The 24,034-nt window shown below is 44.4% G+C and overlaps 2 protein-coding genes across 3 annotated transcripts in view; one reads left to right on the top strand and one right to left on the bottom strand.

The window, feature by feature from the left end:
• prdm1c (PR domain containing 1c, with ZNF domain) overlaps positions 1-24,034 on the top strand; it is a 134,237-nt gene that overhangs the window by 53,298 nt on the left and 56,905 nt on the right. The gene's annotated exons all lie outside the window — the stretch shown is intronic.
• eva1aa (eva-1 homolog A, regulator of programmed cell death a) overlaps positions 1-24,034 on the bottom strand; it is a 61,014-nt gene that overhangs the window by 21,588 nt on the left and 15,392 nt on the right. Inside the window, exons 2-5 of one of the 2 annotated variants that reach the window (XM_076165433.1) lie at positions 21,082-21,305; positions 19,165-19,288; positions 17,390-17,542; positions 9,116-9,259 (exon numbers count right to left, since the gene is read on the bottom strand). In XM_076165433.1, the coding sequence (XP_076021548.1) occupies positions 9,116-9,259; positions 17,390-17,542; positions 19,165-19,288; positions 21,082-21,305 (645 nt within the window). Of the gene's footprint in view, positions 1-1,210; positions 1,806-9,115; positions 9,260-17,389; positions 17,543-19,164; positions 19,289-21,081; positions 21,306-24,034 lie in introns of those variants that run through there. The other variant, XM_076165434.1, reaches the window with a different exon arrangement.

Below are 24,034 nucleotides of genomic sequence, written 5' to 3'. Positions count from 1 at the left end.
GCCAACAGAAATGCTTCAAGTAATTGAACTGGATGAGATCCTGAAAGCTTTGTTCTGGATTGGCCCCTTTGAAGTTTGAATCACTCGACCAATCATTATATGTGATCACAGACAGACACCGCCAAGCAGGATTTTCACAATAAAAGTAAATTACAATCCAATCTATGTGACAAACTGCACATGAGCAGACCAAAATTTCGGATGAGTCCAATCCGATGGCTCAATCGCTACACAACAGACAGTTTGGACTGATTAATTGGTGTCACAGCCAATCGCACTCAGTGAGCACAGAAGCGCTGCAGGAGTTGAAGTGGCAAAATTGCAAAGCTTTAAGAGAGCCCTAAATGAAATGAAATACCTGGAAATCTTAATAACATGTCACCTTGGAGAGGTATAAACAAGTTTAAGATTAAATATAAAAGTTGTTTCAGTCACTTCCAAGAAACATTCTCAGATCCATTTTACCGGGAAAAGTTCTATGTGAAAGCTGAGTCACCGGTGCTGAGTCAGCACAACAACACTGAGGCCACGCTGATGTGACTGTGGTTGATTACAGTGAAGTCAGACTCCACTTCCAGCACCTCGTTAGGGAAAAACACTGACCATCTATGGAAACACACACACATCGCACACACACACACACACACACATCGTGAAATCAGTTTCACTGGTCTGAAGTAAGAAATAATATGGGCTGGGGCGTTGTCAGGTATCGGTATTTAGTAGGTGTGTGTGTGTGTGTGTGTGTGTGTGTGTGTGTGTGTGTGTGTGTGTGTGTGTGTCCAAGTGATCTAATGCAGTTGCTACTCCGTTTACCTCATCTGTCCACACGTGAAGGCTTCAACTGACACATTCCCCTCTCACCTCCAGTGCCCTCATCTTTCATATTAAATCCTAAACACTCACACCAATTTCCAAAAAGTTCAATACACACACGCACACACTGGCATGCCCTGAATAGTGTGAGCAAACAGACGCAACGGCATCCCTGAAGGTGACGTAAGATGAGGCATTTAAACCCACACAAGAAACAACAGCAGCCGAACGCACGACATCATGACAACAAACATCATCACACACAAAAAGACGACCCTAACACACTCCGGAGAGAGGTTAAGTTAAGAGGACGGTCACATTTGCCAAATGACACAAAAGTGCAGTCTTACAACTTCAGCAGAAAACATGCCGCAAGAAAGAGGGTGACACTTACACACACATCGTAGAAATCTTCTTGGGTCCAGGCAGTAACTTTCTCTTTCTGTGTGTGTGTGTGACTGTCAAAAGCTCTCCCCTCCTCCGTCCCACCAGGATAGCCGGGACTACGTTTGCCGCAAAAACAAGCACTCACGTGAATAAGTCCACTGTGGGTCCGACCGGAATGAGGGAGAGGGAGAGAGCGAGAGAGAGAGAGAGCAAAGCCCAAAAAAGGAAAGGAAAGAAGGAGGGAGGGAGAAAAAGGATAGCCCCTTTAAGAAGGTATGCTCTGTTATGGTGACTCCCCCTTTTAAGCCAAATGGAGAATGAAGAGTTTCCTCTTCTTTTCCTCTTCTCATCCGGAGAGAGAGTGTAAGAGGGCTCCTCTACGGTTTCTCCTCTTTTTAGAGTTCCCTTCCTTCCTGCTCTCAGGAAGAGAGAGAGAGAGAGAAAGTTAAACTAGACTTTAGACAACAGGAATGTGACAGCAGCAGCGCGGTAGAATGAGAGAGGGAGAGAGGAGAGAGAGAGAGTGAGAGGATAGAGAGGAGGAGGGAGAGAGAGAGAAGTGGCGGGACATGCAGTGTCCACCTACACAGCTCACTACTGTGTGAGTAAGCGTCAAAAGAGAGGTAGAGAGCGTGCAGAGAGAGAGAGAGAGAGAGAGAGAGAGAGAGAGAGAGAGAGAGAGAGAGAGAGAGAGAGAGAGAGAGAGAGAGAGAGAGAGAGAGAGAGAGAGAGAGAGAGAGAGAGAGAGAGAGAGAGAGAGAGAGTCAGGAAATGACCTGAGAATTTCATTCAGCTCAGATTGGGAATCTGGGAATGTGGTGTGTCGGATGCCCTGGGAATTTCGTACCCAGACCCCCCTCCCCCACCACCACCATCACCACCACGCACACACATACACACAGACACACTTACACACACTTTCACCCTCCCCTCTTTCTCTTTTCTCTCCCTCTGTCCTCATCCACCGCAGGAGGAAAACTGAAACCAGCCACAGACTGGAAAGCATTAGCCCCCCCAAGAAAAAACCCAACACACACACACACACACACACACACACACACCATACCACTGAAAACATGGATGGTGGATTGTAAAAAAAAGTTTGGAGCGAGACTTTGAGCCGTGAGCACAGAGTGACACAAACTCGTCGTGTACACGGATCACGAGTGGGTTAAGCCGGCGATGTTGGCAGCGAGTTCTCGTCGCAGAGCTTTGCTTATTTCGCAGTTTCCACTCCAACAACGAAGCTGTTGCTCACACGAGGAAAACAAGCCAAACAAAAACCACAGGACAGGGAGAAATGTTTGTGTGCGTGCATATGCAGCATGGTGTGTGTGTGTGTGTGTGTGTGTTGTGCGTTTGTATATGTGTTTCTACAAACATGTAGCCTATAGGAATGTTCGCTCAAATGCAATGCAACAATTGACCCAACAGCCCACAAAGCATCCCCCCCCCCTGCTTCAATGGGCCGGGACAGCTACAGAGACATGAGAGGCTTTGATAGGAGACCAGAAGACGATCAGGTCAGAAGACGAACAGACCCTCTCCTAATGTGACCTCTGACCTCAATAAAAATGCCAAAAAAAAGGACAGGGAGAAGAGACAAGGAGGAACGATTTCAGGAACATTCCTTCAGTTTTCCATTGGAGAACAGGAAGTATGGATCTCCTGGGGTTCAGGCTTCCATCTGACCCATCAGGTAGACAGCAAACTTCTGAAGATCATCAAATGCAACATGGAGGTGCCAGCTTTTCTGCACTACCTTCGAGGAGATCAAGAGCATTTTGTCATGTTGTCACCACTAAATAAAACAGCAATTCTAAAGATCTTGCTACATCCATTAGAACCCAACGCACAGCAGCGAATGGAGCTTCAACCAATACATGAAATCACCACTGTAGGAATTCTATAAATATTTCACAGAGCTGTGAAGCAGATGAACGCATCAAAGATTCAAAGATAAGGAAGGATTCTTTGAGTTAATTGCAGACAGAAAGCGCAGAGATAACACACACACACACACACACACACACACACACACACACACACACACACACACACACACACACACACACACACACACACACACACTTATCCAATCACCTGTGTTATCTCTCTTCACACAGGCCTTTGTTTCTGCTTCCCCGTCGTGTTTACCAAGCAGTCTGCCGATAGAGATACCAAAGCGTCTGGCTGGTACACAATCTTGTTTCCGCTCTCTTGTCCCTCTTTCTCTGATTCTTTTTCCCTTTATTAAAGGTATTTTTTTACAAACTGAAGCGCTCTGTTTGAACAGCGCAGGTTACAAACACTGAGCCGCTGGCTGCAGGAGCATGACTGAGCTCTGAGAAGCCTTCTGAATCACATTAGTCATGGATTGTGGGGAGCTACAAGACTTTGTGTGTCATTACTGAGAACTGAGCAATCATTAAGGTATTTGGACTCAAAGATTTGCTACATTTGAGCAAATTACATGTGCTGGAGACGCTGTGGCCCCTTTCTTTACACTCTAATCCGGATACACTCACTGGACAAGGCTATAGAGTGATAGGAGCGGACCGAATGTGCTCTCTCTCTCCTTTTCGCTCTCTCCTCCTCGTCGTCTCTAGAATGAAAGCCGGAGGAAGCATGTGGTCACTGACTTACTATAAGAATGTTGGTGCATGTTATGTTCAGACTGCAAACCTAATTACTTTAATCAGGTGTGTTGAGCCAATGCGGATCTGGGAGCAACAACTCTTCAATCTAGTGAACCGAGTCTGATTTTGCTAATCAGATGTGGGTAGAACAGGGAGAGGAGCGCTGGAGGACTAAATGTAGTCAATGGAGTCAAAAGGAACTAAGATGAAACGAGTTGTGAGGCAAAGACAGAAGAGGACAGATCATTTTTTTGAGACCCGGAGAGGGTCACATGTGTGCAAATGTGTGTTGCTTGCTCATATTAGCGATAAAGCCGCGCAGACATCAGCTGACCTAAAACACAGGCCAAGCACAATCCCCTGGCAAGGTCACCATGGCAACAGTCTGTTCGCATCACATATCATGTTCCTTCATTCAGCTGGGAGACCACAACCTGAGCAACTTTCAGCCAATTACTGCAGTTTAAGCAATGCTTGAGTTGGGAGGAGTCTGTGTGTGTGTGTGTGTGTGTGTGTGTGTGCCTGAAAGATTGTTTGAGGATGGTTAAGCATGACAAGAGTTAGGTAGTGATGGTGATATCATGCAAAGGCATAAAAAAGTACACCCAATCACACACACAACCACACACCCACACCCACACACACACGCTGGCACAGGTCATCTGAGGTCATGTGACGCGAGTTTCTCGCAGTAGTGTTCCCGATGGTGCCAGCTGCGGCTGTTATTTGTGGGTTTGTGCACAGTCAGGTTTGCATTACGAGGCTGGGGGTGTGTGGGGGTGTGTGGGGGTGTGTGGGGGTGTGTGGGTGTGTGGGGGCGGGGCGCTGGGTTCAGAGGGGCCACTTCATTCCTTTCTGCTGGCCTCTCCACTTACCAATACTCTCTGTCCAACAGTCCAATATATCACGGATCACTTTTGGGTCAAAGATGTGTTTTTGTTTGCTTAAAACCTCAAGACCTGGCCTCATAAGGTGGATCAAATACATTTATATCCATGCAAAAAAGGGCATAAGCTCAAGTATCTCATGGTCTAGTTGGAGCAGTTAGTTACATGTTAGGTGTTAGAGAGGTATTGGACTCCAGGTTGTTGGTCTATGTGCTGCTGTCCCAATCATCCCAATCATTTGTGTTAAGGAAGCTGCCTTTGTTGATGAGACGTTCGGGTTTGCCTCCTTGATGTTCCATACATGGTTGTAGCATATGTAAAAGGGAATGTAGTGCTGGCAAATTCTAGGATATATTGAATTCAAGTTTGTGCTTTGTGCCATAGAATACAATTAGAATGAAAAGTTGTGTGAAGCACAGCGACAGTGACTGAAACGTCCCCCGGTTGAAGTTACATCAGTGCTCCACAGCGACAAACATGCCTGCCAGAACAGTTTGTGTTTAATCGTCCTTGATTGTCGCCATCTTTGTTTATGCTGCTGAGAACAAACTGGTAGTATTGTAGTGCTAAGCAGAGATAAAGTATTCAATCCTCTAGATCACCTTAAAGTATGAAAGCACGTCAACAATAGCACATATGTACACATCTGTGTCGTAAGAGTAAACTGTACTTCACTGGAAAATTGAGTGTAATCCTGGCCTACTGTTATATAAAAAAGCAATATCTATGTATTTGTTTGGTCCTGCAGCTATAAACAGAGCGTTACGGCAGAGTGAGGAGCCCAGCAGCAGCAGCAGCAGCAGCTACAGCCCGCCGGACTACAGCTCCACACAAGCGAGCCAAGACAAACATCTCCTCCACAGCTCCTCTGCTGACATGACATGAATGTGAGTCTGTGGGGGAGCTGGAGGAGAATGCGGCGTGCAGCGGTCACATATATACCTCAAGTATCTGTATATGTGTTTGTGTCTGCGTCTGTCTGCGGTACCGCTCGGGACAATTCAAGCCCTCCCGGTTTCTATGTGACATCTTTATCTCCCCCCCATTTCCCTTCTTACGTTTAAATCAGAGCCCCTGAGCCGTTTAGAGGAAGTGAGAGACTCGCAATTCTCAAACGTCCTTTAAAAACACCAGTCGCATGATCGAGCGAGCAGATCTCTATCAAATCCTCAGAGTCCAGCTTTCATCAAAAGGCAGTTTTGAATGCGTTGATGTCCCCGATTTGTACTGTTTAGCTGGAGCATGGACACAGCCTGCTTTTAACACTATATCACCTTTCCCAAAAATGAAAGAACGTATTTGATTCCATAAAGTTTGTCTTCTTATTCTGTAATATCAATGCAAAAATGTTTTCAAAGGATGTTACAATGTACAGTTATTGCTAGAATGTCTCACCAACCAGCAGAAAAAGAGTTAAATATGATCCTACAAGTGTAAGTTAAAGTGTTTTTAAGTGTATTTTAAATCACAAATGAAATTTCATGGTTTCCAATAAATATTATTCTACTCTTCTTCCATGATTTGTCTGATTGAATCTGAGCAAATGTAAACTTTATAATGCGTTTTGGTCTTCACTTTTCCCCCTCACTACATCAGCCGTCAGTGAAGTATTGGGACAAGCAGGTGTGTGTGTGTACACTGGTGTGATGTGTTTTTGCCAAGTGGAAAAAATTATTTTGTTCCTGGCAGCCTTTCCATACTCGTTTTAGCTTCGTTATGTACGATTTCTTAAAGGATCCTATTTCCATTTTGGGGTTACAACACTGGAGACTGGAAATGCCTGAGGTGTGTGTTCCACCAGCTCCAAGTTAACCAGCTAAGTGCTACAATTAATCCATTTCCTCCTCAGCAATTAGATGTGTTCATTAGGCTTACCCTCACCTTTTATCCCCCCACACACTCTGCTCTGGTTCAAAGGAGCGGTGTGACTTGTGAGAGGCCCCTCATCTTGATATAAAGTCTGAGGACTTTAAAAACCGCCCCAGTGGAGGAGAGCAAACTGTGCTCTGCGTACGGAGGCATGAGTCTGAGAGCGATGCAGGAAAGACGAGGGGAAGGAGGAGAAGACGTTCCTCTGATTCGGTTTGGAGAAGGTTGTATATTCTCACACAGGAATCTCTCACAGGATCTGAACTCCCCTTAGTTTTCATCAACCAACCCAAACTGTGCTTTATTGTAAAAAGTCAGAAGTTTGCAGTCCTACAGCCTCAGAAAGCAGACGTCAATCTTTGAGGAAGCAAGCAGCACGACATCACAAGAGAAAACTTCAAAGACGGAACACTGAAGCTTTGCTTTTTGAAGAAAACTTTGCACACTAAATAATTAACAAGGTAGAAAGCTAAGGACTAGGTCAAAGCTAAATTGTTACAATACAATACCGAACCAATGTTATCCCCCTTTGACAAACAGACAAACCAGTCCGAACTTCCTCTAAAGGGAGCCGACGTAAATGAAGCCTGACAGTGACAGCTGTGTAGAGTGTGCGTGATCTACTGGGGAGACCTGACGGCAGGTTCCAGCCCATTTACTGCTGTGTTATTGCTCAGGAGAAACTCCATCCCCGGGGGCTGTGTGAGGAAGAGGCTGGGAGCTCGGGCAGGGCTGGCGGCTTTATGAATCGCAGCCGTGAAATTTTAGCTCTCTGTCTCCTTCCTTGTCCGAATTTATGGAAGTTTCAAGTTTTCTCTAGTTTCAAAAATCGCTGACCCGCGGGTCAACGTTTTTCGAATATTTTCAATATTGCCCAATTTGCCCCAAATTCATGCCATTTCCTGCCTGGATGCTGGGTCTGAAATTTTAGCTCTCTGTCTCCTTCCTTGTCGGAGATATGGCCGTTTCAAGTTTTCTCTAGCTCGTGATAGACGTTCACTCGTGTCTGTGTATCTGAATAAATGACCTTATTTCTTTATAGGGGCGTACTGGTGGAGCAGTGGTTTGCTCTTTTGCCACACAGGGTTCAAAGCCCCTGGTCCACTCTGTGTGCAGTTGCCATATTTCCCCCTATGCTTTGTGGGTTTCGTCTGGGTAGTCCAGTTTCCACCGCCATCAAAAAGCTTGTGTGTGTGTGCGGCTAATGCTCCTGCACTTGGTACATCCAAACACGGCTGCCCACTGCTCCGAGTAGATCAGAACTTGCCGTTACTCTTTTGCATCGTTCCACACAAAGGGCGAGCAATCACGCACAAGGCCGCTACCTTCGCCCCGTACTCTGACACGAATGGGGTCAAGCATACACACACACACACTGAACCGCCAATGAAAGAGGATCCCCCAAAATTACCACTTTGCTGGAGCCTGGAGCAATCAATGACTTAATGTCTACAGCAGCTAGACTGATTTACTCACATTCAACCCTCTCTCTCTCTGCTCCCACCGCAACCCCAAAACCCATCTCCTACCCCCTCCAACACACACATCATTACATGGTCTTTCTATCTGTTAAACATTACATCGTCCCCCACATCCTTCCCCGCTGGCCTCTCATACCTCGCCCCTTTCATAACAAACACGTACATTTGCCCATCACACACAAGTCAACGGAGCTATTGGGAGAGAATGCTACACGTTATCAGTGAGAGATAAGAGAGGTCAGACTGAGATTCAGGCCAAACAACTCAATAAGATCTGTTAGGATCACGGCTTGTTGTCTGTCAATTGGTGCCAAAAGTTTGTTATTGACAGAGCAAAGTCAGATTTTTGGGTGCTAAGGTTCCCTTTGTTTATCTGACTCTTGGGTCTTCAGACACTTTGTCTGTCTTTGTCTGGATCCATGCATCTGTGCCAGCGATTTGGGTAGATTTGAAAAAGCTCCAGGCGATTGGCGGTGCTGATTGATTCATTCCTGTTTGCTGCAGGCGTCTGGATGGCGTGTGTATGAGTATGTGTTTGAGTGTGTCTTCAAGCATGTGGTTAATGAATTGCAGCCTGACAGGTCAGGATTAGCCCAGGGGTGGGGAACAGATAAAAAGGAAACTCATCTTTCTTTGTCTTCTGCACAGACATAGAGACGAGGACGGACTCAATATAAAACACTGGCTTTACTTAATCAATTGTGGGTATAATTTGAATTTGAAAAGTTATTTCAGGAACATTTCAACTGCATGCCTCCCCTTACAGTCTAATAACATTGTTTCCAAAACAGCAAGTGGGGCTCAAAGTCAACAAAACAAGTCATAAGTTGGGTTCTATACATTTGTAGAAAGGTACGTGCTTTGAACTACTTTGATATTCTTCAAGACCAGCAATCATCATTCCTTGACAGAACATATTTCACTTCCATTTCTCATTCTCAGGCAGGCAGTCAAGCTGATCAGCATAAAGACAGCACCCCCTAGTGGCAAGAAATGCTAGTACTCTGCACAGGTACTGCTGCATGATAGGACTCACCACATGTGTAGATGACGTTGAGGTACTTCCTGGTGCCGGAGTAACACGGATCCCCAAAGTCTCTGGTGGAGGCGCGGACCAGACAGCTCTTCTTCCCCTGACACCGGGAGGTCACAACCTGCAGAGCCAAAGCCGACTGGCAGTCTGAGAGGGGACATGGAGAGAGAGAGAGACGGCCGTGTGAAGAGGAAACAAGACAACTGTTGAATTTGGGGTTTGAATTAAAAAGTAATAAACCACTATACACAACATAATCGTCATAATTGTCTTTCTTTCCTTTACATTACATAACATTTGCCGTAATAACGTATTGATCAATACTTTGTCCGCTAGTCCTCCATAAGTGTGTTTTGTACAGTATTTGCACATTTAATGAAGTTATATGACTTTATATATAAGCCCCAAAGTAACAGATCAGGGTCCAATGGAAGACGTTATGCAGTAATACACTTTTCATCTGTATTTCCTACACACACACGTTAATTTTCTTGCAATGTCACACACAGTGAAACATCATGTAAACAGAACAGAATTGTTATGAGGTGGTTTGGTTGATTGTTTTCATTTCTTTTCAGGCCGTATGACGGTGCATATCACACTCGCTCCTCTCCTCCTCTTTGATGGACAACAAGCACTTCACACACAAAGGAGTTACATGGTTCTCTGTCAACTACAAATCTACAATGGGGAAGACTTGCCCCCCTCTCACCCCACCCTCCTCCTCACACACTTTCTGAAGAAAGCAAAGGGACTTCACACACACACACACACACACTTCTTCCGACAATGGTTTTCTCAGCTCCCATCATGGAGCCTCTGTCCACACCAAACCCACTGGGAAACCCTACTAGGCTCTCACATTGTCCGAGGGACACCTGATCCAACATGTGAGTGTGTAGGTGTGTGTGTTTATGTGTGGAGCTCAGGCAGAGTGATGGATGAGGCTCTCATTCATCATTACTGAGCACCCGTCAGCAACTCCAGACCCTCTCCTGTCCTCTCATCCTCTAGGCCGTGTGGATGGACAGATGAGGCTCTTCTTTTTCCTTTTGAGTTCCTTCATCTCCCACATTTATAAGAACTATAGAAGACAATATGACGACCTGATGTCTCTGGACACTTCCCAAACTTGGAGGAGCTCATAGAGGCAGCTTTACGTTTAACAAATGTCTTTTTAAAGACTGACAGGACAGATGGCCAATTTAAAGATTTACTTTACACTGCAGGGGGAGTGGCAAGAATGTTGAAGTTCCAAATCCACAAGTGTATCTAATAAGACAGGAAGAACCCCCCCCCCCCCCCCCCCTCCTGAATTTTGTGGGAATGTGAATGGACCTGGGTTCCACATGGATGACTTCCAGGTCTTCACCTAACCCCTAAAAACAACACAAGGAGATGGGCCTTTGAAAGTGGACACTGTGCTGTCTAACGTGGAGGGCCCCAGAGAGAGATGAGACAGAGAGAGACAACAGGCCAATCAGAGCGCCACTCACACGTCAACGGGGCACAACAAATGATGGCGAGGGTCAAAGAGCAGATGTCGGAAGTCAGAAAGGGAAAGAGGGTAGTTTAGTGGTCAACATGTACCGTGTTAAATTGGGATTTCTTTAAGCTTATAGTAAACACTCAAGAGAAATCACAAACTGTTCTTGAGGTGAAAAGAAAGCTTTTTGCCATGTGGAGAGGTTACGGGTGTCATCATGTATGGGTTTGTAGTTTGGGTGGACTTTCCCTGAAGAAAAGTGGGGTGGCGAATAAGGGGTTAAAGCTTTTGAGAGTCCAGATCACGCCATAAGAATATGAACCTGTCTATCCATTTGGACACAGGCAGAAGAAGCAGCCGGACTCTCCCTGGCACTCCCAGCTGGAGCCGACACGCTGGAATTCCCAACCAGGATGTAGCAAGGTGGAGGCCTGTGGGAATCGGTGAAGTGTAACCGGATAACAAATCCAAAACCTCAAAGGATAGACAGTTTCCAATGTCACATAAAAAACAGACTAGACACCAGAGTTTTACATCTAGCAGACGTATGTAAATGTACAGGCTAAGCTGCTTCAATGGGATTTTAAAACAGTTTCCATCCTGTCAGGGGGTTTATCTGTTTAAAACAAGGATTTTACATGGATTTTTATGAACCCACACATATAAAGGCATACATGCTAGTTTAAAATGATGTATTACAAAACATTTGTTCACAAAAATGTATTATTTGAGTAAAAACAAGGTTCAGAACGTTTTGCAACCCAATAAGGGGAATGAATGGAAGCTTAATAGAAACATCTGTTGATTATCAGAGTAACCGCCAAAATAAAGGTTCCCTGTTCTTTTCACCCTTTGGAAAGTTCACATCAGCAGTAATGTGGTGCTTAATGTGAACGCCACTGCTGGAGGACACATGCCTCTGATCTGCTGCTGTGGCCAAGTGGCTGATATGCAAATCAAACATCTTGGCCAACTTGTGACTTGCCTATATTGATCCCAGTTGCCATTAATAGAGTCCCCTATAATAATAGCGCATCTAAATACTTCAAATAGTCTCACATGTATCTTATTTCATTTAATATTCTCAGTATTGTAAGTATTTGCATCCGAGAGGTTACACATAGTGATGGTATTCAAACGTACTATTAATAAAAAAAGGCCAATATATTAATAGTGGCAGTGATGTGTATCTGCATTGTTACTGAGGCAAGATGTCAAGATGCTCTTTGTGTGTGCGAGCGTGTGTGTGTGTGTGTGTGTGTGTGCGTGTGTGTGTGGGTGTGTGTGGGTGTGTGTGTGTGTGTGTTGGGAATGGGGAGTAAAAAGGGTGCGAGTGGATGCTTGGCCCAGGCCACTGAAATGGTCACAAACAACCATTTATGGAGAATCTCTCTGTCCCACCAGATCCCTGACCCCCTAAGTGCAGGTGCAACCACCAACCAGTAGGAGCTGCTAGTGAGATGATCTCTCTTGACTCTCACACATGATCGCTGCCAAATATTTTTGATTTTACACAACTGAAATTAAAATGAAACCATGAACCAAAAATTCCTCATCGTCATCTCTCTCTCATCCTCTCATATGGATGATCAGTATTTGCTTTCTTCTGTCACAACTGTCTTGAATGTTGTACATTGTGATCTCCTGGTCTATCTGATGTGCTTTCTTTTGCTCTCCCTCTGTATTTTTCTTCCCAGAGGGCTCATCTGAAAACTTTCCTCCTTGACAAGGAGTCCACTGACAGACAGGCCCCCATTAGCCAAACCTTTGATTCCCCTGGCCGGGTGATTAGTTGAGCAGGGGGCCCACAGAGGACAGGGTGGGGCTGGCATGGAATGGGGACTGGGAGACAGATAAAGACTTAAAGACAAGAGGATGAATACACACATTTTTTCACATCTTTATCCACCGACCGTCCATACATAAGCAAAACATGCAAAACATGCTAATGCACACACACACACACTTGCACAGACTTTTACAGACATATGTGTGCTTGTATGTAGGTTTTAAAAAGCATTCCAGGGGGTCTGACCTCTCATTTGCAGCTTTACTGCAGGCAGAGAGGCATAAAATATGCTCTCTCACACACTGACACACACACACACACACACACACACACATGCGCACAGTGAAAAACAGGCATGAATAAGCACTGTTGCCTCTTAACATTTAACCTCACACACCAACTCTAACACACCCAACATGGCCAGAGAAAAGGTCACAGTTGTGTGAAGCTGTGACTGAGGAAAAGGGAGGGTTTTCCTGGAGAAACACATTTATTCTCACTGATGTGTCTGTCCATGTGTGTGTGTGTGTGTGTGTGTGTGTGTGTTTGTGTGTGTGTTCCTGAATCACGGATCAGTTTGGCAAGATGGCACTACTGTAACGTCACCCACACACACAAATCTTTCCCAGATTCTTACATGTTCCATAACAATCCTGCAGGTTATCCACCCACACAGTCGCACACCTTTCCTGGAATTCCCGGGACAATGGGAGGACAAAGTCATCTCCTCCTCTGCTCTGACTCACCACTGATACGGATCATTTGATAGGGAGGCTGAAGTCATTGTTGTTGGAGTTAAGTCATTGTATAATAGAAAACAGGCATATTTTCAGATTCTGCGACATAGCAAAAGCACGCTGATCAACCAGTGTCTATCAAAGCGACGAATACGGAGTAAAACCAGTGTTTACAGTCACTTAAATTTGAATTAGATTTGATAGTTCTTTGGGTTTTGAGATATTTTACAATTTCATATTTATGGCATGTTTCCTTCATCAAAGACGAGTAGTGTCAATGTAGCAGATGTGATCAATCAAGTGTCCGGTGGCTCACACACAAATACATACCATGTGTGCATGTGCATACAAAAATACATGCACATGCACACGTGGTCACACACGTGCATAAATACAAAATAGTTTTCTTCAGCTGTGGCAGTAAGTTGATCGCAGGTTATTTCTTGACTTGAAGTGGAACTGAGCCCAGAAACACTTTGGGATCCTTAACATGTGGTTATAGTGTTATCACTTTCAAATTAGGCAATGTATTTACAGAGCAAAGATACATTTCAATCAGCATAGAGTAATAATCATCAGAACCTCCATATGTACCATGCATATGCTGTATCTGTACACTTAAGATAAGCTTCAATGCACGAAACAGCAGCGACAGCCTTCCAGTTCCTTATCTACACTGTATGCATCAAAGCCAGCGAGGCGTTCAGATAGAGTTACAGTGAAGCAGCTTTTACTTGGAACAACTGGAACGGGCTTCTACAAGCCAAGTGTTAAATTTGAACTGCAGCTGCGCTTCACAGCCCATTCTGCAAATCATCACATGGCTTTTGAAGGCTACTGTGATAACCCGAGAGATCACCCAGGCCATATTTATAGTTAAAACATCTTGTTGTGGCCCAAAAAAAGACCCTGAGACCCGGCATGCCAAGTATGGAGGGCTATTTAGATGTCAGGAGGTGTGCGTGATGGTAATGGTGCAGATGAGAGAGGAGGGCTGAAGTTGGCCCCTTTGCTTTGAGGATCCTCCAACGCCGCCAAGACCTGTCCGACTGTGCCACTCCCACCCCACCACAACACCGAGGAGCAGAGGAGATCAAAGGCGTCCTGCTTGTGTACACACATGCCTGTGTATGCACTTGCTCCTGTCTATTATACTTTACCAGAGCTGCTACCCTAGCAAACAACAAGATACTCGCATCTCTCCAGAGCCGTTACAATACACCACTTAAGGTTCTTAGACCTTAAGTAGGACTAAATTGTTCCAATGTTGCATTGGCACGAGACATAGACAGAATGAGCTTATGTTCCCCATGGCACAGCAGAATGCAAGAACTAATTTTCCTCACACTATTGCGACCATTGCGGCTGCCCCATACCATTTTCTCTCAAGAGCTCATCATGAACAGTGGCCCTAAAAATCACTGGTAGAATGTTACTTCACAACACGCTTCTATCTTAAAACATCTTAATATTTAATATGATAGGTTGGTTTGATATGTTAGCACCTTTTAACAGCATCTACTTGGTTTGCTCTAGATAATCAAAGGTCTAGTTTAGAGATGAATAGGTTGCCTTGTTGGTTCAGAACGAGTGTGCCAGAGGGTATTTGGAACCAGGCTGTAACCATTGTGGCGTCACTGATGGAGAGAGTTAGATCTGCAGTAGGACCCTGGTATGGACTAAACCATGTAGATGTGACAGATTACATCAACCACACTCACCACTATCATGCGGCTGGTGTTGAATTTCGACTCCGGTCTCTGCAGCAACTAAGCAACTACAAGCAAATCTTCCCTGCTACACTGTAACCTGCATTTGTGTGGTTTCTACGTCAGTGTAGTTTAGGAGATTGCGACCTTGCAGGCACATTCAAACATTGAATAAACAAGCCATAACAACGAAGAGGAACAACAACACACTTGAGCATAGTGTGATCACCAAGCCCGCGATTATTCCTACAAGGAAAGGCACAAACAACCACGCATTTGACACACCACCACAGGCTGGAGGGTGAAAAGAGGGGAAAGGCATTTAGAGATAATTAAACGTTTGTGACCGAGCTGTCACTCAAAACACCCTCACTTCCTGCTCCTAGTGACATGAGAGCCACATCAAACACTTGGCTGACAGGGAAAATCCCCATTAGATAGTGTCTGGAACAGCCTGAGGTCGTGTTTGTGGGTGGCTGGAGTGTGTATGCCTATGTGTGTGTGTGTGTGTGTGTGTGTGTGTGTGTGTGTGTGTGTGTGTGTGTGACAGAGATAGAACATCACATAATGGTTGAACAAGGACAACAAGGCATTAATGCATGTGTGTGAGTTCAAATCGAAAAAAAACAAGGTGATTCTGAAGTCAACGACAAGTAAGAACAGATAGTGGCTTTGATGAGGATTATGGGTAATGACGTTAAGGCCTGTTAAACAGCAACACATAGGGAATTCAATACTTTCAAAATGGAATCCTATGGAATTGTACAGCATCGCTTAATCAAACTGTCTCAATCTGATAATTGTCTGTATCGTTTTTGTATTGTATTGTAAATCATTGCCTCAGGATCGTATCCCATCATCTGAGAAAGAGACGTACACGCCCCTGGTGTGAGTACAAACACACGTGTAACGTGGCATTTGACAGTAAACAGTACTTCTCCCCTGGTCTAATCTGTCCTTTGTACTACTGTAACAGAAGAGTCCATTTCCCATTAATGGAGAGAGAACTCAGCAACTGTGTTTAAGCCACAGTCTGAAACCAGATATTAGACCAACCCTGTCTCCCCTACATCACCTACCTGTGGCACATTCCTACTCCACCTGCATAAAGAGAATGAATGCTGGCTGCTCACATAAACTACAGTAACTCATACCCCAACACACACACACACACACACACACACACACACACACACACACACACACACACACACACACACACACACACACACACACACACACACACACACACACACACACACACACACACACACACACACACACACACACACACACACACACACACACACACGCACACACACACACACACGCACTGTTTGAAATGGGACTCAAGACCAATGACGTTCACAGAAGCTGTTTTTAGCACACACACACACACGCACACACCAGTTAACTCATACCTGCCTGGGCTACTTATTTACAAGAGCAAACCTCATTGTAGATTTCCTTCTATACATTAACGACACAAAGGCACCAGAGACTGAAGCAAAATGACTCAACTGCCCAACAAAGAGGCCAGGGCCACCGCAGTAGCTATGGTTATACTAATACTTGTCATAGATCCAAGCTAAAAGCCATTAACATTCCCCCAAACAAGGGCGAGGGTACATCTGGATGTCTCACGCACTCACACATGCACATACACACACACGCATACTGAGGGAACTCAATACTGTCCCTTTTCTATGAGCCAAACTCTGTGCTTTGGATGACAGAGACATCTGATCTACATTCCACCCCAATTCCCCTGGCAATGTGTGTGTGCATGTTTGTCTGTATGTATGTGTGTGTGTGTGTGTGTGTTTGTGCTCGAAACAAATATCTGGCTTTATATCTGTGTTTGGAAGAAAATGATATAATACTAATATAATAACTAAATCAGTAAATGTATGGATCTGTGGATTAGTGTGAAGACGTTTGAGCAGCAGACGTTCACATGCCGCCACATCACAAACAGAGCCGCAGTGTTAAACACGTGCAAGTGTTGGCTGAGCTCTTATAAAAACACATCTGGTCAATCAGCAAGAAACATCAATCCTCCCCAGTTAGGCTTCAAGACACATTAAAAGCGACTTTCGATGTCGCCAAAAGTGACAATCAAGGAGATCTACCGCTCAATTGTCTTGTATGTTGGATCAGGCCGGTAAATTAACCCCTCGCAGCCCGATCAGCTTCTGCTCAAAAGTTTCAGCTACTTTTCTGACTCACTGTCCTGCTGTCACTTGACACAATTCAACATTACCTCTGCCATAATTCTCATCCCCTCTAGAGGCAAATAAACTCTTTTGAACTGTTCAACATGTCAAACACGGAATGTCAGAATGAGATCACCTACTGTGAATTAAAAGGGAATTCACATAGAGATCAAGCAGACATTTTAATCGAGTCTCATCTTGTAAAACGGAGTCGATATGCATTTCCCTCGTGTGTCTTCATGCCTGAGATATCATTCCCTTTTTCTGACCCCAGGCTGATCCCAAAAGCGCTGAGGTCAATTAAGTTTATGATGTTGATAACAGTGTGAAGGTTTCTTACCAACTGATGGGGCCCTCCTGTGGTGGAGAGGACACTCCAAGGCGCCCTGCTGGGTACGGCCAAACATGGCGGAGTACACGGCAATCTGCATACCCCGTTTACAGCTCAACCTCATCCGCTCCTCCTCACACACCACCTTGCTCTTATACTCATCTGGAAATGAAGGGGGAATGGGGTGAGAGAGACAGAAAGGGCAAGCAAGGTTACATTTCTTTTTGGGGTCTGTTTTGAAGCTTTTGCAATGACTTCATGCGCAACAAACACAATGATCCATTCCTACTCTCTCTTACTGCAGCAACGTTGTGCACACTGAGTCAAAACAAGCCATTTGAGGTATTTGGATAGCAAAAGTTTTGGCTATAGATCTGCGAGGGGATTTCAAGTAAATGTATGGAGTGTGTCACACTATCATTTTGTTTCAAAAAGTCAATTTGAAGACGTGGGGAAATGTTTTTTTCCACCAGTTCCATTTGTTTTCTTTTCACAAACATCTGAAAACAGAAAACACAACAGTGACAAAAGGCTTCATTCAGAGTAAATGGGCAGAAACGGAGCTCATGTTGCTCTGCGGACATGTAGAGCCACGCAGAGGCATTCCTCACACACATCCAGCCACAGTGACCTGTGACAGCAGGAGCAGCTCCACTGGCCAGCAAATAAAAACACAACAGCCGTCTTTAAAAGTCCATGTGGGGAGTGGAACAGGAATGTATAGAGAAGAGTAAGACCGGCTTTTTATATCTTTCTCTCTTAGTCTCACTATTTCTCCTTCACTTCCTCTTTCCTCCATTCCCTCCATCCACCGAGCCTTTCAGAGGCAGTGACACCTGCCCATTGCACCTCACTGACGCCCCATGTGGCCTTTCTCTTTTGCCTGAGAAGTCATTGGTTAAGTGACAGTGAACAAAGAGCTGTTGATTGGCCCGAGGGTCCAGCGCAGAAAGAAAAGCAGGGAGGACCGGGGGGTGGAGGGGGGGGGGGGGGGGGAATCGGTGGATTAATGCCCACTTCTGGTCACTCTAGTGTGAACCACTACACAGCTCAGTGTGGCTCGACTCTGCACTGAACCATGAAGGGAGACTACACTCTGGGTGGGATTATTGCACTGTTGTGACTCCGCTCTGGAGTGATACTCTTAGCTTCCTGGCTCACAGAGAGAGGGGAGGAGAAGGACACGGATAAAAAGGGAAAGCATGCAAATACTTTTTTTGATGAAAAGGGGGAGATGGAAACGAATATGCAGACCAAACATAAACAAACATGCTGACCACTGAACTCTGTGTTAAACGTATACTAGGATTACATTTTTGGACACATTCATTGATTTTAATTTCTTTGCGATTCAAAAGCTACTCCATGTTCTGGTCTTTATATAGGGCTCTACTTTGAACCTTAGTAATCTACAGCTATTCAACCATAAGTTACACATGCCAGAATGGTGTCTTAGATAGTCAGAGACATCATTCTGGCATGTGGCTTAGTTGAGAAATTGGCCTCATCTTGCCACAGTTATCAATGAATTATGCTGATCTGGAGCTACCAATTGTAAACAACTCCTCCTTAACACTTTTAAGCACAAACTGCACTATGTTCCGTATGTCGTGCTGACAAACATAAAGATAAAATTAAAATTAAAATTAAATATCATGACTGTAAGGCCCTGACCCCAATCCGGTTCTGAGTGATCAAGGTTGTGTGTGAACAGGGAGAAATCAACGTTTGTATGATAAGCAAATGTGTGTCACTGTCAGGATAGCGGGCGATGAGGGACTTACTAGGTCTGCATTTGTACCAGACAATGAGGTATTTACTGCTGCTGGGACACTGGTCTGTCCCAAACACGCGGCTGTTGACAAGGACTTGACAGCTCCTTCTGTCTTGGCACTCGTCCAGCATTTTCTAAAGAGGGAAGAGTGACAGAGAGTGGGAGAGGACCAGAAAGAGGGTTAGAGCAAGAACAATAGGCCAGCGATGGTGAGACCAGCAGCAGGCAAACCTAAAACCACTTCAAACAGGCAGCTTATGTCCATGGGAATATCGAGGACAGGAGCAGGTAAAAGAAAAAGAGAGAGAGGGAGATAGAGAGAGAGAGAGAAAAAAAAGGCTCCACTCCAGTCACTTCCTGGCATTCTTTAGCTTCTCCTGTTTCATCATCTTTTAACCCAGGTGAACACATTCCAACACACTACATCGCCCGTAATTTCCAGTCACCAGAGGAACGACGACTGACTGAATACAATTAATGGTTTTCCTATAATTCAACATTCTATACAATCAAAATTAGCTAGAAGAGATGGTGGAGTGCAGCAATGGGAGTTGTGGTCGGTGCTGGGGGGAAAATAAGGTATATGATCTGTGTATTTCCACCTTAACACACCACACACACGGAGGTCCCCACTATAAGCAATTATGGTGATTTATGTGTGTAAACAGTAGTCAAACATAATAAGGGATATGTATAGCCATGTATCGCAGATCATCAAGGAAACATAATGCCCATAGCATGATGGGAAAAGAAGCAGCCATCACATCCCACCAGGCTACACAAAGAGAAACCAAAGCTGATCTACACAGATCATTAATAATAAGCCACAGCATATCCGTGACTGGATTTACTGGGACCATTTTCACACAGAGAGGACTTCACTGTCAATATGTTCAACAGCCCTTTTAAAGCTTTTAGTGTTTGTGCTACTCCATGGTCATGGTATTATTTTATGACTTTACTACAAGGCAATAAAAAACAAAAACAACAAACCTAGATTACATGAACATAAACTTATTTACATTACAGGTGAAAGATAACAATCTTGTTGATAATAAATCTCTAGTTATAGTAGAAATTAGTTGTCCTAGTTCACAGGCTCTTCCAGTGATTGCATTATTCAAACACTGCCAGAAATCCTGATCCAAAATCTCACAATCTGATTATAACTATGAAATTATTGCTATGGAATTTACCAATAGGATTGCTGTAAACCTATTAATTCCATCCACATATACATCCATTCTTTATACCCGCTTATTGTTTCAGGGTCGCAGGGGGTGCTGGAGCCTTTTCCAGCAGACATCCACGTGCAACACTTACTCATATTTTGCCTAAATCCCAGTACAGACAAAAAAAGAATATAATGTGCATGTAAACATATGACTGACCATAACATGTGTGTCATGAACAGGTGGTATGATGTAACGTCCTCAGGATTGCTCGAATGTGTGTGGTAAAGCAGTAACTCATTCTCTCACTCATCACAATGCATTCTCTGTGTCTGTGCATTCATGGTTCTCTGGCTGTTACAGAAATCCAAACAGCAGGGGGTCTAAGAATAAACCAAACAACTGATGAGAGTGAATGCTGGAGAGGATGTGTTTATGTGTTTGTGTTGTTGGTGCCAATTGGGGGTTCTATTCTAACCCCATCCCAATCAATTTAGGAGAGGATACTATGGCAAAGACCCCATGAAATCGCTTTGTGTCATGGGAACATACAAGCCTGCAGCTGGCTGGGAAGAACAGAGCATTACATAATTATAAAAATAAAGTCTAAGCCATTGGTTTGTTTGAATACTATCTGTTCTACCTACTGTACGTAGGTGAAGAGTGGAATGCAAAAGGGAGAAATGGTGGATAGATTGGAGGTCTGGGACACACTGGTCATCAACAAAATCATTAAACAAGCTATAGCTGCTTACCTGTAGTGCAGTTGATACAGAACAGTATCGGTCATCCTCCTGCGTGCCGTGGGTCCCTACAAGGGCCTGGTAGTTCTGCTGGCACTGTTGGGGTTCTGAGGGGCCTCTAGTTCCGTAGAAAGCTGATTGGACAGTGATGGTGGTGCGGGGTGGGCAGCGAACCGATAAGAAGTCTCCGTCACAAGCCTGCTCGGTGTAGTTTCTCAAAACTTTTGAGAGGTAACCTATGAGACAACGATATACCAAAGCAGAGGTTACAATTGACTCGTTGAGCAAGACTAAATGTAGAAATGGCTATTATCTGGATATACACATAAGACCTCTATGTGTGTATCCACAGTATGTATTTCCACATTATAGCTTTACTAAATTAAGGAACAAGTTGAACAGAAAGCTGTTAGCTGATTGGTGGGGCATCAAGCTGCTGCCAGTGTTAGTGTACTCTCTCTATGGATGTGTTCAGGTGAACCAACTTTACGAAGTCTGGATTGGGTCTAATTATACTTTTGTCTATTTTATGAAAATCATTTTATGTTTGAGTTTAACTGTTAACCCTTTGCTATTTTTGCACGTTACGGAACACACACCAAACTGCTCTCACGCTATGGACAAGCATTAGGTACATATCCCATAATGCCCTGTTCATTTAAAACACTGAACTCTTTTGGCTAAATCTAGCTTCCCATTTAGAGAGGAAGCCTTTGAGAGCTACCAGTCAGCCTGTCAGTCACACAGGAGAACTGAACCCATCACAAAGCCACTATTAACATTCCTGCCTGTGAGAAGGAACGCACAGATAAAGGAGAGAGCAGCTTCATTTCTATGGCCGCTCTTTCTATCTGAACCTTTTAGTTCCTGGTTACTACAACACAAAACACAAACAGTTTTCCCCATTCTTAAAATTTCCCGGTATCTAACATGTTTCCAACGCCCAAAGCTCGCTAAAGCTCCCTGAATAAGTGCTAAGCAAACACATTTACAGAGAGTCAACACACCCACACGCTCACAAACACTCACAAAGTGGACACTGTGGTTCAATTACCTTTATTTAGTCAGTGTTTGGTAGGGAAGAGGAAATAATGTCTAAACAATGTCCTTTAACACACACATTGTCCCCTTATCACCATGGCCACGGTTAAAAGGAGGTTAATGAGACATTCTCAGGCTTTGGAAAGGTCAGCCGCACTTTAAATAGAGATGTTGTATCAAGTGTTGCTCATGCTGATAGCTTAGTAGTGAGAATGGAGTACAGGTGTTCTACTGAAAACAAGGCAACTCTTTATCAAACTGAATACAAAGACTAGAAATACCTTTCAGTTCTTAATGCTAAGCTACCATAAATAAGTGACGCTAGCTTACACATACGCTAACGCTAGGAGGCAATAACACTAGTTAAATAAGCAATTTTCACTATAAATAAATAATATAATTGACTGTTTCTTAACTTTGTGTCCAAGTCGTTCCTCATACATATGTGGTATCCGTTGGTTCAGTTGGCCAATAGCAGCACTTTAGAAGCAGATAGTCACTTGTGCTCACTGTTTCACACTACCAGACAGGACAATTCAACATTTTCAAGATTACATCACATCATAGCATGCCGCGATTTAAAACATTTTTTTTATTTATCTGTAACGTTATCTGTAACACAATTTATGTATGCCTATTGATTGTAAATTTTGTGATATAGGTATAGTACTTTCAAAAAAACAGGCGATTTTGTCCTTGGTCTTGCACCACGTTTTCCAGCTTTTTTGTCAAAATCTGTGCGGAACTTTCCAAGTTCCAATACATTATCTTCTCATTGGATGATGTCATTTCATAACTGAACAACCTGTAGGAGTGGGCAAGAATGATTGCAAATCAATCAAATTGCCAGTCTAAAATAGGGTTTATATAATCAGATTGTTTGGAGTGATAAGAAAGTTATGAAAAGAGCCCAAAGAGTGTGATGACGACTATACTGCCATTCCGTTTCATTCTTTTCATTATGCGGGCTTATCAAGTTGTTTCTCTCTCCTGCAGTAATCTCCAGTCTCACACAGGTCTGCTTCGCCTACTGCATTCCACAGAGGGTGAGCGGGAACTTGGCATTCCCCCTGGCAGCAAGACCACACACACACACACACACATACACACACACACATATACAAAACGTCAACACAAACAACGTGGTAGGAACGAGCCTCTCTGCATGCTATTGAAGCCAGGGTGTGTGGTGTTTCTGTGACAGTATCACATTATTAAGGGCTGGTTGCCAATGCCACAGGAGAGCAGGAGTTTCTGCTGCCAGAGTTACCGAGCCTCGGGTACAGCAGCGAAACCATGGCAACGGCCACGCCAAGGTTATGAAAGGAGGTTGAGCAGGCCGAGCCAAAGATGAGTGAGTTTGCACAGGCCTTGTGAAGAAGAAATGTCTGTTGGCTACTAGAGGAGGGGAATCTTAAGATGAGGTGGGCCGGTCACTCACTGTGCTGTTATTGCAGAAGGATCCTTGAGCAACAGTTTGAGAACCATAAACACACTTATACACCTTCCTCCGCCCTAAAAATGTGAGTGCAAACAGATTATCTCACACAAACCCTGAGGTGTTTTGTAAAGAATTCATTTCTCCCTTTTGCCATCTCACACTCCTTCTCCCTCCTCCCACACTCTCTCTCTCCCTGCTTCTCTTCACGAGTGTCACTATTGTTCCCTCTCCCTCTTGCCTTCACGCTACCTGTTGACTGAAGTCTCCTTTCAAGGCCAACTATTAGGCGGGGTTAAGGCACCTGTGTAAACCGCCGAGCCAATGACAGGTGTCCCTCAGAGGCAGAAGGCTGAACAATACTAGAGGAACACCCAGGCGTCTCTCCTCCTCCATTCTCCTCCCTGTTTCTTTTCATGTGGGGCCTGACTCCTACCTTAACTAGCTCTCTGCCCTTTTCCTTGACAAAAGCAGCACACTATTATG

The sequence above is a fragment of the Genypterus blacodes genome, unplaced genomic scaffold, assembly GCF_046128005.1.
Source record: "Genypterus blacodes isolate CSIRO-AG114 ecotype Tasmania unplaced genomic scaffold, CSIRO-AGI_Gbla_v1 ptg000143l_1, whole genome shotgun sequence".
Classification (NCBI taxonomy): domain Eukaryota; kingdom Metazoa; phylum Chordata; class Actinopteri; order Ophidiiformes; family Ophidiidae; genus Genypterus; species Genypterus blacodes.
This window is presented reverse-complemented; position numbering and strand designations above follow the sequence as displayed.